A 23,712-nucleotide genomic window follows, 5' to 3' on the forward strand; every position below is an offset into this window, starting at 1 on the left:
AGTATTTGCACAAAAACAAAATTGAAACTAAAAGTTTCTAAGAAATCACTGAAAATATCTTACTGTTGACTTATTAGAAAGACTGCATGTGATGTCATGAGGCCCCCTGGATCTTGGCTCGCCTTCAAGACTTCGAGATCTGAAGGGAGAATGCTACTTTTAACAAGCACCATAAACGCCACCAAACAATGTTATGGACCCGTGTAAAACTTCAGTCAGAAGCAGGACCCCATGGAGCACAGAGGACATTTCCCTTTTGTGTTTTGCAAGGAAGTCTTTCTTTTATTATGGTTGTTTGAGTGTTTTAATAATGATGAGTGTTTTAATAATAATGAGTGATTTGGTCGGAGCAGTACAATGCATATTTGTGTATGCGTGTGTGTGTGTGTGTGTGTGTGTGTGTGTGTGTGTAATTGCAGTATAAAGAAGGATATTATGCAGATGAGACAACACAGTCAGAGGTTAGGTCAATAACTTTGTCTATTGCATGCCTTTGTGTTGACAGTTTGAAGTCCTTTTGTAGGAGGAACATGTTATAAGGATTAATGTCTGAGGTGTGTGTTTAAGTGGATCTCCCTGGAGTCAGTCAGTCAATCTGTATCTAATTTAAAGGTCAGTTGAAAACCAGTTTAACCTTCCAACATTCATTTAAGTACCTCTGCTGAACCAAACTCACAACCTCTGTCAAAACTCTCCTCTCTTTTACTAAAGGTTACCTGTCAGTTCCCACCCTCTGTATCCATGGTAACCGCACCACCTGTCTTTTTGCCAGTTTTCCAAACACACAATGGGGGGATCTATCCAAAAAGAAATTTCGCCAGTATTTCTTTGATTTATAAAAGTGAATTGCTCTCACAGATGCTCGGTTTTTATAGTACTTTGGAAATCATAACAAGTAGTGCTATGGTGTGTGATATTTTGACAACTGCAGATCTATGTGAGCCTGTGAGGCGACTGCATTATGGGACATTATTGTGATAACAGAAAGGCCCTCAGCTCGTATATAATAATTATGACACATGCAGGTTTTCTTTCACCCACATTTTAGGACCTGCTGGGTGTGTTGATGCAATGCTTTTTGAAATCCTTATGTCTTACGCGTCGTTTGGCACCGGTGGACCGCTCTTGTCTTACCTCGTATCTCTTTTCCCTCAGGTTTCAGCCACAGATGAAGATCGTGGTTCCTTTGGCGCTATATCCTACATCCTGGGTTCTGGCTCTGGAAGCGCAGCACCGACCCACTTCACCATTGACAAGGGGACTGGCCAGATTTGCACCAGCACAGCTCTGGACCGGGATGAGGGATTGGACAAGTTTGACTTGACCGTCACTGCAACGGATGGAGTAAGAACACCCCTACTCTAAAACTATAAGGAATAGCAATTAGTAGTTGTAATTTCTGTAATCCTTTCATCTTGTCAGACAATTCTACCCTTAAAGGAATAGTTCGACATGTTGGGGGAAATATAATTATGCTGTCTTTGCTAACAGTTGGATGAAAGGATCAATACAGTACCGCTCTTATGTCTGTAAATACATATGTAGCTACTGCTCGCAGACTAGCTTAGCTTAGCACAAAGACTGCATGCAGAGAAACAAGACAGCTAGCCCAGCAATGTAATAAAACACCACAAGCAAGATATAATGTGGTAATTGGTGACCTTTAGAGTTTCTGGTAGATGTATTTTGTTTAAAACTGATCCTAGGTTAGCTGGTTCCTCCTGTTTCCAGTCTTTGTGCTAACTGGTTGCTGGCGGCCGCTTCATATTTACTGCACAGACATGAGAGTGGTATAGATTTTCTCATCCAACTCAAATTAGCGTTTTCCCCACCCGAAAAAATATTTAACCTTTGCATCTTTTGTACAATCAAAGCCTAATTTATTATAGAATACAGAAAGAGAACAAAACATCAAACTAGACTAACGTCAAAGCACTATTTCTTTGTATTGCTCCATCACCAAATACATTGCCTGTTGAGTGTGCAATGCTCCTTCTGGGCAAAGCTTCAAGCGGAAGGCAAATTATAGATGTGTACAGCTGCACTCGAATAAATCTGATCAAAGAGACATTCGGGACATGTTTGAAGAAGACAGCATCCTGAGTCTTACTGTGTGTCTTCAAAAAACATCATGGCGAACCGCAACAGCATGGCAAAGCAATCAGAGCAAACAGAGAGGGAGTGTGGGGAGGAAAAAGGTAAAGAAGTAGGAAAACAGATCCATTTACACAGTCAATTCAAATAACCTTATTACTGTAGGATACAATTTAAGTTAAATACGATGCCTTACTTGACCACATTTACACAGACTTTGCACTAGCCTCTTCCTAGTAGACCCATTCACATATATACATATATAAGTATAAATTATTCACATTGGATGCACTGAAATAGGCATTGAAACTCCACATAAGTAACAATACAGCATTCATTATCTTGTCTATACTTAGGTTACATATATAAATAGAATGCATTCCATTGTTTTAAATGTATTATCATTAGTCATAGTATGGGTAGTGCTTATACTTTTTATTCTCTTTTTTTACCCCTGCTCGGGTAAAGATTGAATTCAGGTCTATAATTTACTAACCCCCACAATGCATCTTCTCTCCCACGCCCAGCACATTCCCTGTTTCCCTGTCTTTTCCCTCCGTCTCGACTATCCCTGTTTTTAATGGTCTCGTAAAACTAAGCCAGCAGATACAGTGTAATGAGGGCAAACTCTCCTCGCTGACAAATGCGTACGATGGTTGATTGGCTCCATATTTTAGGGATCTTCAACAGAGAACTAATATTTCTGTGTTCCTAAACCGCTGCATCGTCTTTACAGTGCAACATAAATCTGTTGTCGAAGTTTCATAACATGAAAGTTCTGGTATGTCGCTTTTCACCAAAGGATAAAAAAACTAATTGAATGTTGTCTTCGGGGATATACAGTGCAGGAAGGGAGGGAGGGAGGGATGTGGTTTAACTAAAATAACTATTCTTATGATTTAGCCTCCCTTTGTCTAGACCAGTTATTAAGGTCCATAATATTTTTACAGCATTGGTACTTTCTGATGTGACTTGTGTACTCTGCTAACATCATATTGTAATGCAAACATCTTGAATCTAATCCCAATCGTTTCTTTTTCCAGGGTGGCCTGAGCTCAGTAGCACGTGTGCGGGTCTTGGTGGTGGACATCAATGACAACCGGCCCACCTTCTATCCAGTCCTCTACACAGTCAGTCTCAGTACCCATAGTGCCCCGGGAACATCTGTCGTCAAGGTAACAGCGAATGACCCTGATGCTAGGGAAAACGGCAGGGTGACCTACCGCACAGTACCTGCAGGAGGCTCTGGTTTCTTCACTCTCAACAAGGATACAGGTATGTGTGTGTGTGTGTGTGTCTGTGTGTCTGTGTGTGTGTCTGTGTGTGTGTGTCTGTGTGTGTTTGTGTGTTGTGTGTGTGTGTGTGTGTGTGTGGATGCTAACAACCACATACACTGAAAAAACATGAACGAGCTACTGTGAAACTTGCTTTGGAGTGTTTCAAAATCAAAAGGATATCGATAAATTCATCTTCTCTACATATCTGCTTTCCTCTACAGGTGTGATTTCTCTCTCTCGCTCGCTCCATGGTAAAGCCAACACGGTAATCTCCATGGTGATATCAGCTGAGGATGGCGGTGGTCTCACAGCGCCGGTCAATGCTAGGGTAAACGTGAGTGTGGTGGGAGGCTCTGTGGCGTCTCCCGTGTTTGACCAGGCCCAGTATTTCTTCATAGTGTCCGAAGACGTTCTCAGAGGGACAGCAGTGGGAGTGGTCCGTGCTGCTACCAAGACAGGTGAGGACGCCTGTATTGTCAAATTTTCGATTATTTTTTCGTTGCTCTACTATATGTTGATGCTTGTTCTGACTTTGGTCAATCCAGGATTGCTTTTATCAATTTACTTCACATGCCACGGGGAACCTGTTTTATGTGCCTTTCTGTACCCGGTTTCATCTTTCTGACACGTACCAGGACAAAAATGCACTAATGGGCTGCAGAGTGCATGATGTCTAACCTCTCACTCCAGCAGTTGTGCAAATACGCAAGCAGCAAGAGCATACACTCCATTAAGAAATCCCATCCATCACTCAGTGTGGGCTTTACTGAGGATTATTTTCACTCTGGCCAGACTTTTATTTTCTCTCAGTATTATTGATGGAGAAATGAATTTAGATGGGGCTGTAACTCTGAGTGGGAGTCAGAATAAAGTGTTCTCAGTGGTGCTGTAGACAGAGGAACACTCATCTCTGTCTGTGTAACTGTACAAAGCTTTCAGTGATTCTGTCCCCTCACCCACTTTGAGTAAATCCAGCCCTTCGTTAACACTTACAATAATAATAAACACGCCACTTCCCTATCTTCTAAAAGCGGATATGGATCTGTCATGTGATTTTTTTTTGTGTCTAGTAAGTTTTCATTAAGCTAAGGACAGTGGATAATCAACGGCTGTATACATTATATTGAAACTTTTTCCCTCCCTTCTAGTGTTTCATTAATCATCAAGCAAAATAAATTATATAACAGAAATGCCAAATATTTGCTGGTTCCGGTTTGTCAAATATAATTATTTGCTGTGTATTTGTTGAAGACATCACCCTGGGTTCTTGGAAATTGTAACATGTTTTTTTGTGCTATTTAAAGATATTTTACAACCCTAGTCCGTTTGTCACCATCTTTTTCTCACTCTTGTGTTCTCTGTGCCCTCTATGCAGGTGTTTCTAAGGATATATTCTACTCCATCTCTTCCGGAGACCCTGATGGCTATTTCACAGTGGACAGTTCCTCTGGTACCATTCGCACAGCCCTTCCTCTGGACCATGAGACCTGCTCCAGTCTTGACCTGGAGATCCAGGCACGCTCCGGCTCTCCTCCAGCGTATGGAACCAGCCGAGTACGAATAACCATTTCAGACGTCAATGACAACGGCCCAACCTTCCTCCCATCCTCATCAGAGTCCCTGCTTTTACCTGAGATCACCAAAATGGGGACTGTTATCTACAGCATTCAGGCCACCGACAAGGACTCTGGTCATAATGGTCAGCTCAGCTTCGACCTGATCTCTCCTGGGGCGGCAGGCAGCAGCGGCCAGAGGACGTTTGGTGTTGACCGGGGCAGCGGGGAGGTACGTCTGATTGGGAGTCTGTCATATGAAAGCATCCCACGCTATGACCTTCAGGTGGTTGCCAAGGATGGCGGAGCGCCTCAGCTTAGCTCCACCTTCACCCTTGTGGTCCACATCCAAGCGCAAGATGCACAAGGACCCAATTTCGACACGCTGACTTACCGCGTGGAGCTACGGGAAAACACACCTCTCAATACACGTGTCCTCCAGGTTCGAGCACTCAACAGAGAGGCTTCTGGGAATGGTAGAAGCTCCTCCTCATCTTCTTCCTCCTCTATTTCCTACCGCCTGAGGCCTGATGGTGACGCTGCCGGTTTTGGCATCATGCCAGATAGTGGGTGGTTGTTTGTTCGTAGCTCTCTGGACCGAGAGGTCAAAGACATGTACTTGTTGACCGTCCTGGCCACTTCAGGCCCAGGAGGGGCCGGGAGAACTGGCAGTGCCACAGTCAGGGTGTCGGTAACTGACGAAAATGATAATTCTCCAAGACTGAGCCAGGAGAGGGTGTTCCTGGCCGTCCGAGAGAACCTTCTCGCAGGGACAGGATTTGGAAGGGTGTCTGCAACGGACAGAGATGCAGGACTAAATGCTCGACTCACCTACAGGCTGCTACACACAGACAGGCACTTTCAGATCAACTCACAGACAGGTGAAGATAAACGCCATGACTTAGCTTTTTTTCATTGGAATTGAATAACAGTAATAGTACACTTAAAGCAGTTTGTTGTAATTGTGTTACATTGGCTGAAATGTAGTTACTCCATAAGCGGCACTAATACCAGCATGATTCCCCTTGAGGAATTAAGGATTTTCTGTTTGTCAATAAAATTACCATGATGATTATTCCCTAACTATTGCAAGTAATGCAAGCTAAGGCCCGCTCTCCTTCTCTTTTTCTTTAGGTGAGATAAGCACCCGCCTCGCCCTGGACAGAGAGCAGCAGTCCAGTTACCAGCTTGTTGTGGTCGTACAGGACGGGGGTACGCCGCCTCGCAGCGCCACTGGCACTGCTCATATCAGTGTGCTGGACGAAAACGACCACGCCCCCAGTTTCACACATGCCAGACCAGACAGGGAGCTCCTCTATCAGGTGAGAATGAATGGACCTTAGAAAGATCAAGTGAGGGCAGAGAAAAATCAACACTATTCTCTGTTTCAAGATAAGGAATAGGAATAAACATAGTAGGAAGATACTGCACATAGAAAAGGCATAGTATGTTGGAAAAACAAGTGAATGTCATGTGAATAACAATCCTCCATTGTAGGTGACGGAGGGGCTCCCATCTGGGACAGTCATAGGGACAGTGACGGCTAAAGACCCAGACGAAGGAGAGAATGGGACCGTTTACTACTCCTTATCAGGTGAGTGTCGTAAATAACTTCCTTCTACATTCACATTGTTTCATTATCATTACTTTAACTTTGAGCTGATATCCATATTTGTTGCATCCTCTGAAGGCTCCAGAGCAGAGCGTTTCTCCCTTAACCCGACCAGTGGCGAGCTTAGAACCGCTTCCCCTCTGAGATGGGCTGAGCGAGCAGAGTACGACTTTGCTGTGACTGCTGCTGACCACGGCACACCAGGCCTCAGTTCCACCTGCCAGCTGCTAATACAGGTAAACACAATCTGTACTTTAATATCCTCATCCATTCTCCAGCTGCATGTTCAAACGCCTACACATTTGTTGTGTCTTCAAAACATTTCTAAGGCATCGGGCAATTGGAAAATATGGTGGCCAAACCTAAAACTGTCACAACTACACATTACCTCAATCCTTTTGCATTCCTTGCTACGAGTAATTTCCTCAATCTGTGCACAATGTGAAAAGTATACCGGTCAAAGGAATTGGAAAAGTAGAATAAATAGGAGAAGGAAAGAAGCTGAACCTGTGCCTGTACAAACAAAATAATTTATCCAATCTAGTGTGTGTTTCCTGCTCCAAAGGTTAGTGGGGTAACCAAAACCCAAGGTGAGAAACCATGAGCTGCTGGAGGGAGCTGGTCTGGACTGAGTTATTGTTCTGAACTTTCTGTAGGAGGGTCAATCCTGCATATCAACATACAATATCAGGAATTCAATAGCAGGGGAAAAAAAAACCTACCACTGAGGCATTTAGCCAGAAAAGGGTGGTGGTTTGCTTTGAGCTGTGGTGCTTCGAGTTGAGTTCTTTTATGTGATGTGATTTCAGAAAGGAAAAGGATGCTAATTACAGCGGGAGTGCTTGCCTTAGATTTTGCCTTTGCCCTGCTTGTGCAACACTGAGATTAGACAGAGGGGAAACAGGCACCTTGGAATCAAATGCTCCCAGATGAGATTTGATGAGAGCCAGCTGCATCAAATCACACACTAGAGAAAGGGAATCCACCACTGTACGGTAGCAGGCAGTGATACAAACACGCACGAAGACACACTGACTGTAACGATACATTCAAACACTCTCATGAGGTAACATTGCAAGATAATGATTTTGAGATAACGTTTCACGTAGCTGTGGGTAAAATCTGACACAGGGATATTGTTGTACATAACAAGTACTACAGTAGCCTACACACACTAGCTAGCTTGCGTGTGTGCTGTAGGCGATCCAAACATTAAAGAAGTAGCTGGCACTGGGTACTAAAGCATAGCACAATTGGTTCTATGTTCTAGCATTTCTTAAGTAGGAGTCAATAACAGCTGGCCCTTTGGCATGTGGTTTGTAGTGCATTTTAGCTGAAAATGTATTTTTAGTCAGCATGTGAGACTATATTATGCACATCTTCTCCACTTCCCTCCTCCTGGGTTTATCCTTGCTAGTCGCGTTCGATAAAAACACCAGAAAGATGCAATTAATTGCAACAGATCTTGATAGCGAAAGCATGGTGTGTAGGCTATAGATTTTTTCATGATGAAACCAGAGCTTGTTAAAATCTGCTTATGTTTGCCATCTTCAGGGCTCTTTGATCTGTCCCAGAACAATATAGAACCCTGAGGCTCTTGCTCAGAGTGCCGAAAGCCCCCTGGCACGCACTTGTTTCCTATCTAACTGGACTGCGACATATAGAGGCTGCACTCATTGCTGATTATTTGACTAGGATATTTACAGTTTCCCCTTGCATTACACCCACATTATTTTGTTACAGGTCACAAACCCTGACTCATCTTGAAGCCAGACTGCCGCAGTGTTAAGATATTTACTGGAAGGATTGTACATAATGTCTTCTTGCACAATGAGAATGCCTGTGAGGATTATTATAGTAATAGCAACAAAACAGAAACAGATTACAGCCCAAGGCTATGTTTAGGGATGGGCTAGGCCAGGGTGAGAGCCATATATGCTTCATTGTCTGCAGAATACCAAAGGAAATCAGATCCAGCAACATACAGTACACACCACAGCATTCACCTTGACATTTGAAGTTGAAATGTTTCCACAATTTTATTTTCGACTCTGTTTTCAAATAGATTTGTGAATGATAACCTGCATGACACGATCTGAATCATCATGATTAGGTGAAAAAATGCTGATATTAAAATGAGCTTGTTTAAACCTAGTTTCCTTTACTTCAGGTTCTAAGCTCCTCCCGGTCCAACCCCAAGCCCAACATGCTCTCCATGACTCTGAACACAGTCGAAGGAGCTGATCCGGGTTCCATCATTGGCTCCGTTCGCCCACATGACCAGCATGAATCTAATGTGTTGGAAGGTCAGGTGACCTACCTGGTTGTGGGGGGGACAGACCGAGATGGGACTTTCATGGTGGACCGTTTAAAGGGCGACGTGTATCTGGTTCGCGAGCTGGACTACGAGAAGGGGTCAAGGTACACGCTGCACATCGAGGTGTCGGACTTCTCCAAAGCGTTTCCCAGCAGCCACCTGGTGCAGCTGGATATCAACGTGCAGGACAGCAATGACCATGCACCCCAGTTCACGGAAGACCCTGTTACCATTGTGATCCCAGAGAACATAGAGCCAGGGGCTTCCATATATACTTTCCAGGCTGTGGATCAGGTGGGAATCAGAATATATTATCTGTTAAAGAAGAGCTGTAATGTTAACCAGGGATTAATCACTCAAGATCCAACGTCATCCACTGATGCAAACTGTGAGATGAGGATAAAATCTCTTCAGGGGAAAAACATTGAAAGTAGACCTTGATTTATGAACTTTTATTTTACTTGTGTTCTTAAGTTTTTTTCCTTTGCTGAATCAAAATTTCCACTCAATGTCTAATTTATCCGTTTTCTTTTTTATAGGATGGCAGTGGACCCAACAGTGATCTGCGTTACTCCATCGAGCACTACTGGCCCAACACGCCGGATCTCTTGACTCTCGACCCCTACAGCGGAGTCCTGACCCTGGGACAGAAGTTAGATCGTGAGTCAACACCCTCCCTCTACCTTGTGGTGCGGGCCACAGATCAGGCAGAGGATACTTCTGAGAGGCGCTGGGGTTCAGTCACTGCCCGAGTGTTTGTGACAGACGAGAACGACAATGCTCCGGTCTTCAGCTCTCCGTCTGCAGTCAGTGTCATGGAGGATCAGCCTGTAGGGTGAGTGGCATAGTTAACTGTAGTCTCTGATGTATGTCATTGAAGACGAAGAACTCCCAAGAAGCCTGTTAAAAAAACAAAACAAATGCATCTACCCAGATGGCCCTAATCTGACGTTTTATTTGTATCTTTATTGACAGGTTTGTGATTTTGTACGTGATGGCTCGGGATGAAGATGAAGGAGAAAATGGCAGAGTGTCATACAGAATCCAGGCAGGAAACAGCGCTGGTCGCTTCAGTCTGAACCCCAACACTGGTAAGCTTATTTTTAGCTTGAGACTCAATAGTTAAAAATATCGTAATGTTCCAATAATATAACAAGGTCTGTGGAAACTGGGGAATTCCCATAAATACCCAATTTACACTCCATCAAGAGATGATTAGGGTCAAATTCACCACAGCATTTTGTGCATTTACAGTCCTGCTTTGAATGATTTAACACAGGGGGAGTAGTATGTGGCCCTTTGCTGTGAGGGTTTTATGATTGATAGATAATCAGCATCCCACCCGTGGAAGCCCCCTGGATGAACAAAACTTTCCACAAGATTGTAATTACCCAATGAAGTGCTGCGTCTACAGGGTTTCAACTGCTAAAACACTCATAACCCTCATAACACTCTTTACTAGATGATCTTTCAATGCCTTAGAGCAATATTTCACTTGAATAATGCTTCAGTGTTCTTTCCTTGACGGATCGCTTCATGGGAACCAATCTTAATTTGGGCTAGGGACGTGGACACCCTTTGATATGTTATATATGTGTATGTGTAATCTCTTCATCATTGGAGCTAGTGTGGGCGTGCTCAGTGCTGGCTGAGATGGGATTAAGAACCATAAAACAGACACTTAATGCAGATTCCAGATGGAAGAAAGGCTTTACTTCATTACTTCATTACTGTCAAGTGTCTGGTACATTAGCAGGGGTTGATTTCACTTCTGGTTTGTTTCTCGGACTGTGTGGTGTTAGGCTTATGGTTAATAATAGCTATAATAGCAGATTAGAATTGTTTTGCATAGACATTTACTAAACTTCCTGGCTAATGTGAGTGTATCATTAGTCTTATTACTGCTTATAAATTATATGTTTGCTCTGCCAATATGGACTTTCTGTTATTTCCCATTACTGCTGCTGTACTGCTAGTTTTATAACCACTTGAAAGCTAATGTTCTTTTATACGTCCCTTCATTTCTTCCCAAGTAGCTTCAAAATTAGATTGTATTTATGCTGTTTGAGAACATAGATATTACATTCTATATCTGCTTGTTCCATCAGCACTGCATTACATTAAAACATCTGTCTGTCTTTTCCTGAAGTTCAGCATGACATATTTTGTGTCTTTGGAAACCTTGAGATCTTTGGCAGAACTAAAATAAGGGTTTGTGTGAGTTTGAGCAAAGATAATCCAGATAGGGTAAGCACACCTTTATCGTGGGGTTATTACTGTATCAATAACACTAAATTGGCTACAGAGGAGAATAAAACAGTAAATGTTTTGCATCTGTTTGCGTTTGGCTGAAACATGGGAGCCAGCAAAAACCCCACAGGAACTTCAGAGCCTCAGCTTCATATAACAGTAAACACACAATATATGTGTTTGGCATGCTGCGGCAAACTTGTGCAATGCCGTGAACAATACTCACACTCACACACAAACACACACACACACACACACACACACACACACACACACACACACACACACACACACACACACACACACACATCATATTTCTTCTCACTTTGACTGACCCGCCTTGTAGTCTGGGTGATGACAGGTGTGGGGTGTAGACATTAAAGGTCGGAGAGTAACTGAAGCCAAAGTCTGAGAAGTGGTCGTCTTATTCACAGACTCTTTGTGAACCATCTCCATTTACATAAAGCACACATACACACACCAAGTAATACCTTACAGTTTTAAAGGCTAACTTACTGTAATGTTGTACAGAAAAATAAAAACAATCTACTTTTAGTGGAGGTCATAGGTTGATTTGAGTCTCAACTCTGCGTGTGGTTGCCTCCAAGCCTGCACAAACAATAATCCTATATATTCAGTGATAAAGCACTGATTCACATTTAAATGCATGTTCAAAGTGCCATTAATTTAATAGCTTGGCTGTGGTCTCTCACTTACTGTGGAAACTCTCATAAAGCAAAGCAGTAAAGGTTTAGTTTTTACTGGTCCTTCTAGGCATACACACACTGCCTTTCTCAGGTACACAAAATGACATGTTCACAAAAATAATCAAAACACACATTTCAAGACCCAAATAATCCAAATGAGAATATGTATTTTAGGTAAAGTAATCCATGAAATGTGGTTTTAGAATGTTTTCTCTTTTCTCTTTTGTAGGCTCTCTCTCTATCCTTAAAGCACTAGACCGGGAAGAGCAGGATGTCTTCAATCTGACCATTGTTGCAGAGGATCATGGGATACCTCAGCTTTCCACTGCTCAGGTGCTGTGTGTGCAGGTGATCGATGTTAACGATGAAGCTCCGTTGTTCCAGCGGCAAGAGTTTGAATCCCAGGTGATGGAAAACCAAGGACCAGGAACAACTGTATTAACAGTTACTGCCACTGACCGGGACCAAGGTTGGTTTAAATTAATAATTTGTGTATAGTCAGGATGCTGTAAATAGGGACATACTGTACAGTACTTTAGGTACAACAAGGTTATCAAATAGGGACCTTATAGTTCAGGAAAAAGTAGTTGTACACATATTTTCCACATACTGATAATTCCATAAAACATTCAAATAATGTCTGTAGTTCCATATGAGTTCCATACAGGAACACATTTGTGTATTTTGGTCAGTAAGGACTATGGATGAAGTTAAGGAAGGATACATCTAGGACTAAATCAAGATTATAGAGCATCAAAAAAAAGAAAGGCTCCAAAATTCACTATAGGAAGAATGACTAAAAAGGTACAGCTGATATACAGAACATATGCCTCCGGCCAGAGAACAAAACAATAGAGACACATAAATGGTTTTGAGAAACCAAACCACAAGCTCATGTAATGAAAATGTGTGGTCACACACGTCGAGAGCCTCATATTTCTCGAGCTTTCATTTGCACAGCTGCTCTATGTGTATTGGATTAATGTTCTGTATATCACTGCCTCTATTACATTGAATGTAACCTTTACCATTTACCAGCTTCAAAGTTTTCCTAGCCTTTTTTAATTTGGGTCTGATTTGCATTTCAATGCAGGTTCTAATGGCCAAGTGACGTATGAAGGTGTGACGGAGGAAGGCTTCATCATCAACCCTGTGACAGGAGTCATCACCACCACAAAGGAACTGGATGCAGAGCTACAAGATCACTACACACTCACTGGTACTTCTACATTCATCGTCTTACACAATTTTATTCGACCTGTTATTTACCAATGGAGCTCAAGCTCATTTATTCCCACAGAACACCTCAAGTACATCATATTAAAATGTTGTGTGGGTTCCAACTTAACAATGTGCATCTCTTGTCAGTGTACGCCAGGGATGGAGGGCTGCCTCCTAACTTTGCCAAGGCTGTAGTCCGTGTGGAGGTGCAGGATGTGAACGACAACGCTCCAGTCTTTGCCCAGTCATGGTACGGACTGGAGGTGCCAGAGAACCAGGCCCCTGTAGAGCTTTGTTTCCTCAAGGCTAAAGACCCTGACTCAGGTCCTGGAGGACAGCTGGAGTACAGGATCACTGGTGAGAAATAGTGTTGTGTGTCTAACCCAAGAATTTTATTATAATGGCCTTAAAGAGCGATTTAGTTCACCAAAATTGCTGTAATTGCTGTTTGAGGGTGTGTCGAATTTGGAAATAACAATATCCTGGGAGAGACAGTGAATATTTGTCATTTTTGGTTTTTCAGGCTGTTGACAGATTATAACTGTTGACACCGTGTATTATGCGATTATTGCAGCAAAATCACGCATGTTTTAACCATAACGTTTGCTCGGACCATTGTTGGTGATATCTGAAGTTGTACTGAGAGTGGGCAGGAATAGATTGAGAGGGTATACATGCAGCACCAATGTATTGCTTTTGTCAGGTCTCGATTCCTCCCATATCAAAAATCTGATCTGCATGCAGCTCGTCTTATTTAAAATATAGTACGTTCCACATACCTGTCTGAAGCACAGTCCAACTTTAACTTAAGTGCAGAGTTGGCACATATGCTTTTAACACTCAGACCCCAAGAAATCTTGGATTTTTAAATATTTTTCTTTCTTCTCCCATATGAATTCTCCATCCAGCTGGGGATCCTGATGGAGATTTCCACCTCCACACAAGCACAGGATCCCTTTCCACATCACGCGGCCTAGACAGGGAGACAAGTGCTGAATATACTCTGGAGGTTGTGGCCACGGACCGAGGCAGCCCTGCTCTCAGCACTACTGTCACAGTGGAAGTCAAAGTTCTGGATGTCAATGACAACAGCCCTATCTTCAGCAGAAGTAGCTACTCTGTAGAAGTGTCAGAGGATGCTGCAGAGGGTTCCAAAATACTGGAGGTAAGAAGAAATGGGAATTTAGATGATTTACGTTGTTCTAACATTTAACTGACATACTGTATGTCTCACTTTGATAACAAAAAGTAGGGCTGTCGTGATATCAGATTTTCACTACACCATTAACGTGGCCAAATTCACAATAACAATATTATTGCAATATCTAATTGTAACAAATGAATCACACTCAAAATACGAGTGTAGGGTGGTGGAGGCAGAGTCTGTAACAACAACTGTACAAGAGTGTAAATTATTTAAAAGGTGTGGGATTATTTACACGATAGTATCATATATGCTTTATTAACATTATATCAATATTTCTCTTAAACACGGTATCGTTAATACCCGTATATCACGTACAGGTCTAAACAAAAGTCATATAATCCTAAACATTTATTTATCTATTTCCAGGTGTCAGCTACAGATGCTGACGAGGACCTGAATGGGAACGTTCTGTACTTCCTAAGCCAAGAGGCGCACGGGGCGTTTAGTGTGGATGACAGCACTGGTGTTATCACAACATCAGCACCTCTGGACCGCGAAAAAAGGCCGTCATACAGCTTCCAGGTGTTTGCAGTTGACCTTTCACCTGCTGAACCCAGGAACACCTCTGCTCAGGTAAATGAAGGGTTAGAAGTTGAAGGTGTTGAGTTGACAACATTTTGATTCACATGTTTGATTAAGGAGATTTCAGAGTATTTTTTATTGCTCATTACATTAGCAATAAGCTTTTTGACTTAACCCACATGTGACCTCTTGCTTGTAGGTGACAGTCACCATCCTAGATGTCAACGACAACACTCCCTTCTTCATCCAGGATCCGCTGGTCATCGAAGTGTCCAGCAGGCGATCCCAGCGGGTCCTCGCCACCATGAAGGCAGAGGATAAAGACTTTGGAGCCAACGGTTCTGTGTTTTACCGTTTCGCCATGCCAGTCAAGGGCTTCAGCATCAACTCCCTTACTGGGGAGATCCAGGCCACCGAGCCACTGGGGGATCTGACCCAGACTCAGAGGACCCTGATAGTAGAAGCCATGGACCAGGGCAGTCCAGCTCAGTCTGCACAGGGAGTGGTGGTGATTTACGTGAAGGAGGTGGAGTACAGCGGAATTCGCTTCTCCAGGAATGCCAGAGACGTCAGCCTACAGGAGAATGCTATAAAAGGTCTGACATTAATACAGTATTATTACAGATTAGAATAATCACCTCTGTAAATTAACACTTTGAAGATCTTTCTGCTGTCACGATTGACTAACATTTTCTCTGCTGTACTTATTCAGGCACAGCTGTGGCTCAGGCTCAGGCTCAACACCCAGATGGCACACGTAATGGTATCAGCTACAGCCTCTTCAGTGGGAACAGAAAGCAGGCCTTCAGCATCACCTCAGCAACAGGTGAGACTCACAATAAAATTCCTATTGATGTAAATCAGATATGGATTTGAAAAAAGAAAGAGTTCACACAAAACACATCAGTTTAATGTGTCATTTGATGATTTCTTGATCCTCATTTTCCACTCAAATCTCCAGGTGAAATCATGGTGAAAAGCTCCAATGGACTGGACTTTGAAGACACCCCCAGGCTCCGTCTGGTTGTAAAGGCTGAAACGGTGTCCTCTACATCTTTCATGGCAATAAACTTGATCCTGCAGGATGTCAATGACAACCTTCCTCGCTTTCAACTGCAGAATTATGTGGCCTACATGAGAGAAGCACAGGGATATGAAATGCCCATCATACAGGTACATCTTAATATGTAAACTTCACAATAAATTGCACTGAACTGGAGTTTTTTTCCTAAAATGTCAAAATAAATTCTCATCATTCTACTTTTTTCTTTCCTCTCCACCTTCTCCCAGGTGATGGCTGAGGATGTAGATCAGGGCCAAAATGGTCAGGTGACATACTCCATCCAGTCATCAGGCATGAGCGGCCTGTTTAAAATCGACCCGATGACAGGAAGCATCACCACAGCGGCCATCATGGATCGTGAGATCTTTACCCAGACCAAGTGAGAACAGATCTGTAGTTGAATAAACTTCCCTAAGAACCATTCTATCTGCACATTTTGTGGATGGATATGTTACATGTAATAAGTGTTTGAGCTGCTGAATGGCGGTGTACAAAAAAAACGATCTATTATCTATACACATACACACACAGGTAAATATGTACTGAAGGAAAAACGTGTACGTAGCACATCATGAATCATATTCATTCAGCTAGTTTGTGTTTAGATAGCTGGTGGGAAGGGTTTAAAAAGTCTGCTGAAGATATAAACACCAGTGCTAAGCGATATCTGCCTGCCAGATGTATCAAAGCTTCAATTTTAAACTCTGTAAATCAATACCTGTTCACTAACATTTTCATAACTTTTTTCAGTTTGAAACTCTTCTCTTGTGACACAGTATGTGTAACTAAAAGTTTGATGTGCATCACTTTGTGTTCCTTTTACATATTCTCTATCATCTCCAACATCAGACATAAGAGACCTGACAAGATTTGGACAACCTCTTTTTTCTGCCCACCCACAGGCTTGTAGTGACAGCAACTGATAGAGGTAGTCCACGATTGGCTGGTTCGGCCACATTGACAGTGATCATTGTTGACCAGAATGACAACAGCCCCACTATCCCCTTGCCCAAGGAAATCCGCATCCCAGAGAGTAAGTACTTTAATTTTAAGGATATTTGTTTCGTTCTTGTTATATAGGCCGTCTTATGTAGGCCAGTTTACAGCAAATACATAACATTTACAAAACAAATTCTGTCAACAGACAAGCCCTGTGCGGGTGTAAGAATATGTAGTCGTGCATCATGACTGTGCGATGGTATAAAAACAACAAAAAATATACTTTTAGCCTCAGGAGGTAAAATACGACTGACTGTTTTTGTTCAATCTCTCTCTCTTTCTATCAGATATGTTGATTGGCACAGAGATCACTCTTGTGACGGGGAATGACGTCGACTCCAGTCCTGCCCTCTCCTACTCCTTGCAGCTGGACCCAACAGCCTTAGGCAAGTTTGGGATTCACCGCTATAGTGGAGGCGTATCACTCACTGCCCCTCTGGACTTTGAGGAGAAGACATGGTATACCCTGACTGTCAGAGCTACAGACAGCCAGCACCAAACTGAGGCTAACATTACAATACTGGTGGAGGATATTAATGACAATGCACCTGCATTCACCAATGATCTCTATCAGGTAGGATCACTTATAAATCAAGATAATGTTCTGTTTTTGTGCCGGTACTTTTATTACATTCATTGTAGATTGTAGATGTAGTTTCCATTGCATACTACTTGCTGCCTGAAAAACTGTTTTTTCATTGTGAAGGAGAGAACTGCACTAAAAACCACACATGCACATTCCCATGGTGCACACAGTTGGGATGATAAATGTTAACTGCCTAATATTGACTATAGAAAGAATTACTCAGGAAATTACCAACACAAGCCCTTACTCAGAAAAAAAGCAATTACAATATAAAATTAAATTTTTCCCTTTTATTACAGTACTCGCGCGATCCGTTGTTGGCTTATTTGTTTCTTTTGCCCTGATGCTCAAATGTTGTTATTAATATCTTCGCACCCCAGGTAACTCTGCCTGAGCACACACCGCCAGGAAGTGTTGTTGTCACAGTAACAGCAACTGACAGGGACTCTGGAGAAAACGGAAAGATCACCTACAGAGTGACGTCATCAACCCAGGAGGGTTTCTACATTGACCCCAGCAACGGTAGACAACCTTGACTTCCTCCCTGATATAGTTTAGCTCCCTAAGTAGGTTTACAGTTTCAAAGGAAAGTCATATGTCATCCATTACATTTAAAAAATTAACTTCCCCAGCACAATGTCTGACTGCGTGTCCTTGCTCTCTGTATCCAGGAACCCTTTTCATCAACCACAGAGCGGAGTTTGACCCTGAACGTCCGTCAGTCAGTGTTGTTATTGAAGCTTGTGATGGAGGCTCGCCTTCGCTCTCCTCCCTCACTACTGTCCAGGTCCAAATCTCTGACGTCAATGACAACGCTCCTGTGTTTCACCAATCAGAGTACAGGTCAGTCTACATTCATCAGATTATGGGTGTGTTATGATGTAACTTTAAAAGCTGTCCTTGCAATGTATTGTTCTTCTGTCTGCAGGGCTACAGTTTCCGAGGATACCATCCCAGGGTCAACGGTTCTGACTTTCGAGGCCTTTGACAGTGACCTCTCTCGGGAAAACTGTGGTTTTGACTTTGCTATAGCCAATGGCAATGAGGGAAATGCATTCCAGATTGAAAGCAGTGTACGGTTTCTGGAGGGGCGGGGCTTTCAGACAGTCGGGACTCTGTTGTTGGCTGAGGGGCTTGACTTTGAAACCAAGCCACTTTACAATCTCACTGTGGTGGTGTCGGACCGTGGTGTGCCCCAGAGGAGTTCTAATGTTGCTGCGGTGATAACCATTGGTGATGTTAATGATAACCCTCCAGTGTTTAGCAGAGCAGAATATACTGTGTCTCTGAGTGAGGGAGCTGCGGCCGGGACTGAGATTATACGACTGACTGCTACAGGTGGGCAAAAGTTATTTTTCTTTTTCTCCATTTATTTACCATTTCTCTCTTACTTTGTCTGTTAATAAAATTGTACTCTGCTATTGTGTTTTTGCCAGATCCAGACTCAACTCCCAATGCTGAGGTTCAGTATACTATCAGCTCCGGTGATGAGGTGAACTTGTTTACCATGGACCAGTGGACTGGAGCGTTGCGGCTTCAGCGAGCACTCGACCGTGAGCACCAGTCATCACATATTGTCATCATCCAGGCCACAGATGGACAGGGTCACTTTGCGCTCGCTCCAGTCATTGTTGAGGTCAAAGATGTAAATGACAATCATCCGTTCTTCCCTGTGGAAGTCCTGACAGCCAGTATCAGAGAAAACCTACCAGCACACTCAGCAGTGACAGTTCTACATGCCATCGACCATGACACAGGGGTTTTTGGCCAACTGAAGTACCACATTGTGGAGCGGTCTGTGGCGGGGAAAGATAGCTTCACTGTGGACCAGAACTCCGGAGAAATCAAAAGCAAAATTCCCTTTGACTTTGAAAAGGTCAACTCATTTAACTTTGTAGCAGTGGCAGTAGATTCAGGAAACCACTCAGCCACTGTAACTGTACAAGTGTTTGTCACAGGTGAGGATGAGTATGACCCACTTTTCACATCCTCTGATTTCTCCTTTGAAGTCCCAGAGGGTGCCCAGAAAGGCCAGAGCATTGGCCAGGTCCAGGCAAATGATGAGGATGGAGGGGTGGATGGTATTGTTCTTTATTCTCTTCCCACCAGCTCTCAGTACTTTGATGTAAACAAAACAACTGGGGTAATTTTCCTCAAACTGGACAGTTCAGGCAGCAGTAGTAGCAGCGGCTCAGGCCGGACTAAACGGGAAACTAGGCTGATGACCCTGGATGTGAGAGCTCACAGTCCTCTAGATGCATCTCGCACCACTACAGCCCAGGTCTCCATCGACGTCACAAACACCAAGTTTGGCCTGGCCCCCGATGTCAATATCCTGCTGATTAGCATCATTGCTGTGTCTCTTGGTTTTATCGTATTGCTTGTGGTCATGGCTGTGGTGGTGTTCCTTGTCAAGTCACGCAGAAGGAAGAAAGCCCAGGAGGCAGGAAACAGAACTGTTGCGCCAGGAACGGCTCTGCAGAAATTAGATGGATGCAACTCAGGACAAGGAGGGGAGAGGATCTACCACCAGGCCTTGCCAGGCTATGCCGGCGATCAGGGTGGGAGTGGTGGTGGACCCTACACTAGAGGAGGCTCTCTGGATCCCTCTCACTCCAGTGGAAGAGGATCAGCTGAGGCAGCAGAGGATGATGAGATCAGGATGATTAACGAGTACCCCCGCGTTGCCTCTATCACCTCGTCCATGCAGGAGCACATCTCAGCCAGAGGACCAGACTCTGGAATTCAGCAGGACGCTGACCAGCTCTCTGATATCTCCTGTGAGCCTGCAGCTTTGGAGGGCAGCACCTGGTTCAAAGGAAAGAAACTGGGCAGCAGTCTCAGTGGAACATTGCTCTCTGGCCAACTTCCAGTTTATAGAGACGAGGGAGGTGGGTACCTCGGAGCAGGCCGCGGACTCAATATTACCCTCCCCAAGGATTATGCCTTCCCAGAGGATGGTAAACCTTTAGTAGATGGTTCCCTCACGGCTATTGTTGCCAGTGATGAGGAGCTCCGTGGAAGCTATAACTGGGATTACCTACTCAACTGGTGCCCTCAGTTCCAGCCTCTGGCTAATGTCTTCACAGAGATCGCCAGGCTAAAAGATGAAACTGCCCAGCAGAGCCAGAATCCTCGCCAACCCTTCCAGCCTAAGCACAAAATGGATCCCAAACCTAGAATTGACCCTCCACCACTCATCACATCAGTGGCCCACCCAGGGGCCATGTCAGTTCCCCCCAAGGTCCCTGTGATTGGCCGGACATTCCCCCACTTGGCCTCACTCCGCAGGTCCCCTATCAGTCATGAGGGATCCATTTCATCAGCAGCAATGTCCCCAAGCTTTTCCCCATCGCTGTCCCCTCTGGCAGCTCGATCTCCAGCTGTTTCTCCCTTTGGAGTCAACCAAGGGCCCTCTGCATCCATGATCAGCACCAGGGAGCCCTCACTGGACCAGAGTCCTGATCGCGAGATGAGAATATGATGGAGAAATTAGAAAACTATTTAAGGAAGAACTTTAAGACAGACAACCTGAAACATTTTGGCTGCAAGTGGATGCTTCAGTTGTACTGTCATTCTGAGAAACCGTTGTTTTCATCACGAGAACAAAGCTTCACAAATGTCCAGATTGTGACGTTTGTTTCAAGTGTCCTACCATATGAATTTTATACAATAAACACACCCACAAAACATACTAAACCTTCTCCTGCTAGAATATGTGCATTCTTTGAAGTACTTCTATCGGTCAGCAGTGTTACAGGAATACACAAAAGTGGAACATGTGCCTGGGTTGACGGGACCAGCCAACCCTTCCGTGTCAACAGTGACGCAGGTCTCCATGAACTGATCAGGGTTAAGAGGTAAACTGACCTCTTCATGGGAATGTGCTATTACCATGCCCTGCAGTCAGAGATCCCTTAGTGTGTAGATAGATATGTGTAGTTTTCAAGTCCCTCGCTGGCTGGCCAGAGAGCTAAGGACCTTGTTCCTCTCTTTGTGTCTGTGGACATTTTTACACTCCAGTATTAAACTCATCTAGTGGCTGCTTTTAAAATGGCCTCTGGACATGTGTGTGAATCCCATGGACAGATAAACGGTGTGTGTTCACAAAGACACTGATTCATTGAACTGGCAATGCATCACACTGTGGAACAGCAATGGTGATTATGGTTTCTAGGGGGTTTTCTCACCAATTCAGATAACAATTCTTTTGATTTTTACTTTTATTTTTATATATTTTTATATGAAATTATGATTTCAGATCCAGAAAGGCCATTATTCCACATGGAGGGGTTATTGTTTTTGTGTATTTGCATATATGTATATTTATATGTATGCAGTCTATGCTATGTACTGTATGTGTCTCCTAGGGGTTTTAGAGACTCTTGTGACAGTGCTGATGTGAGTGAGAGGGAGACATTTGTGTTTTTAGCATTATTTATATGAAAAGAGGAATTGCTGCCACATTTTGACAGTAGGAAACCAAGCACAGCTCACACTATGCTGTGTTGTTACCTTAATATTTCTTTTTTTGTCAAATTGTAGATCATCCCAAATCCAAAACAGCAACTGGATGAAAACCTGTGATCAATCTAAATGCCTGCTTCTCGAGCAGTTCAGCACTATATTGTGGTGTGCCGTTATGCACAACAGCACATTCCCTTTGTTATTCAGGGACAACTCAATTTACTGATCACCTCTGTGTCTTTGACAGAAAGTGCTTCCTGTAGTCAGTTACATCAGTCATTAACTTAATGCATTTTACTGTGAAGTTGTACATCTCAGCACAACAGAAATAACATGCAAATGCATAGGCTGGGATTCTCATAGGAAAGTCGAATAACTTGGAGAAATGTAACACATGAGCCAGACAAGTGCGAAGCAAACGCCCGAATGCATTAGTCCTGATGAATGTACAAGGATTTAGCAACCAGTGCATATTTATTTTCCATGTTAACTCTCTTTTCTGTGCATTTTATTGCTATGATTCATTCATCTAGATTATCACCACCATGATGAGGTGTTTTCTGGTTCCATGTGTTTAACTCATCATCTGCACTTTTTTTTAATTTTCTCTCATTGTTCAGATCCAGTTTTAGCAATCTGCTTGCGTAGCTAGAGGCAAACGGCGTGTGTCTTTTTCATTCTTTTATTTGTATTTATCCTTCTGGCCTGTTTTTAATCTTTTAGGTTAATTACAGCGTTTGGATGTCCTTTTGTTTTCAAGAGATGACTTCTATCTCTGTTCAACATAACCCTACACATTTCCTCATGCAAAGCTGGCACCAGTTTAGCTAAAAGCTACACATGCCATGAGCCTAATTCCAGCACACCATCTTCTCAACTCATAATCATTCTGTCTCAGAAACATTTCTGTATTGGAGGATGTCCATTTGGAGTTCAGTTTGAGATGACTGCCAGTGACTGATTAGTGAAGCAATGGCAGAAAAAAGAAGATCTGTACATGTATTTAAAGCAAATAATAAATTCATACTGATCTCTTTTGACAAACTGGAGTCAGACTTCATCTTTTTCAGAATTCATACCAAGGCTTTGAGGGAAGAACTGAAATGTAATTTCATTTTAACAGTGTTCCAGTTATCTTAGCGGTAACTTTGAAGAGCTGGAGTTAACTTCAGTCATTTATGAGACTACTAAAGTGAGGGGAAAATGTGGCTTTGGGCAGAATCACAGCAGACCTTATGAGAATAGTGGGCCAGGAGACAGAGACCTACATCCAGTATGGTCACCATCTGGCCTTCAATCGGGTTTTATAAACTAATACAGTATATTATCATGATATTATCATAATACATGTATTAATTTGGTTTGATTGAATCCAAGTGACAACATTTAAGAGACTGATTTCCAAAATTGTTGCAAGAAGTCAAGAACCAAGATCCACAAAAATACAACATAAAATGTAAGTGTCTTTTAAAAAAAGACAAAAACATTGATATATAAAATATAACTGTAAAATACAACAATGCCAGTTATCTATATGGTGACTCATGATGCCCATTAAAGAATGATAAAAAAAACCCTGACTTGACAACATGTGTACATCATGAAGAAGGCTAACCAAAGGTCTTGGGTAAAGTCGTGGGAAAAGTATTCTTCTATCACAAGATACAGTAAAGTTGAGCCTTTAGAGGTATCGGAGAAACTGAGATCCAGCCAAGATCCAGTCAACAGTGGATTCAGTTCTTCCAGCTCATATAAAGGCATATGATGTTGACGTAGCTGAATAATTGCAAAATGTTTATTTCATATGGAGCACAGACATGTTTGTATAGCTGCTGAG

General features: G+C 43.0%; 1 protein-coding gene across 1 annotated transcript in view; it reads left to right on the forward strand.

Moving 5' to 3' along the window:
* The window catches only part of dchs1b (dachsous cadherin-related 1b), an 81,181-nt gene extending 58,262 nt beyond the window's left edge, over positions 1 to 22,919 (forward strand). Inside the window, exons 5-29 of the mRNA XM_029447956.1 lie at positions 1,156 to 1,344; positions 3,138 to 3,369; positions 3,593 to 3,829; positions 4,747 to 5,805; positions 6,059 to 6,246; positions 6,422 to 6,518; positions 6,615 to 6,772; positions 8,707 to 9,147; positions 9,393 to 9,688; positions 9,829 to 9,944; positions 12,040 to 12,279; positions 12,904 to 13,029; positions 13,179 to 13,388; positions 13,940 to 14,196; positions 14,605 to 14,811; positions 14,960 to 15,356; positions 15,473 to 15,586; positions 15,722 to 15,933; positions 16,051 to 16,202; positions 16,726 to 16,856; positions 17,110 to 17,396; positions 17,789 to 17,930; positions 18,080 to 18,251; positions 18,337 to 18,746; positions 18,845 to 22,919. Of these exons, the coding sequence (XP_029303816.1) occupies positions 1,156 to 1,344; positions 3,138 to 3,369; positions 3,593 to 3,829; positions 4,747 to 5,805; positions 6,059 to 6,246; positions 6,422 to 6,518; positions 6,615 to 6,772; positions 8,707 to 9,147; positions 9,393 to 9,688; positions 9,829 to 9,944; positions 12,040 to 12,279; positions 12,904 to 13,029; positions 13,179 to 13,388; positions 13,940 to 14,196; positions 14,605 to 14,811; positions 14,960 to 15,356; positions 15,473 to 15,586; positions 15,722 to 15,933; positions 16,051 to 16,202; positions 16,726 to 16,856; positions 17,110 to 17,396; positions 17,789 to 17,930; positions 18,080 to 18,251; positions 18,337 to 18,746; positions 18,845 to 20,892 (8,118 nt within the window). The 3' untranslated portion in view covers positions 20,893 to 22,919. The remainder of the gene's footprint in view (positions 1 to 1,155; positions 1,345 to 3,137; positions 3,370 to 3,592; positions 3,830 to 4,746; positions 5,806 to 6,058; positions 6,247 to 6,421; positions 6,519 to 6,614; positions 6,773 to 8,706; positions 9,148 to 9,392; positions 9,689 to 9,828; positions 9,945 to 12,039; positions 12,280 to 12,903; positions 13,030 to 13,178; positions 13,389 to 13,939; positions 14,197 to 14,604; positions 14,812 to 14,959; positions 15,357 to 15,472; positions 15,587 to 15,721; positions 15,934 to 16,050; positions 16,203 to 16,725; positions 16,857 to 17,109; positions 17,397 to 17,788; positions 17,931 to 18,079; positions 18,252 to 18,336; positions 18,747 to 18,844) is intronic.
* The last annotated feature ends 793 nt before the right edge of the window (positions 22,920 to 23,712 follow it).

The sequence above is a fragment of the Cottoperca gobio genome, chromosome 14, assembly GCF_900634415.1.
Source record: "Cottoperca gobio chromosome 14, fCotGob3.1, whole genome shotgun sequence".
Taxonomy (NCBI): Eukaryota; Metazoa; Chordata; class Actinopteri; order Perciformes; family Bovichtidae; genus Cottoperca; species Cottoperca gobio.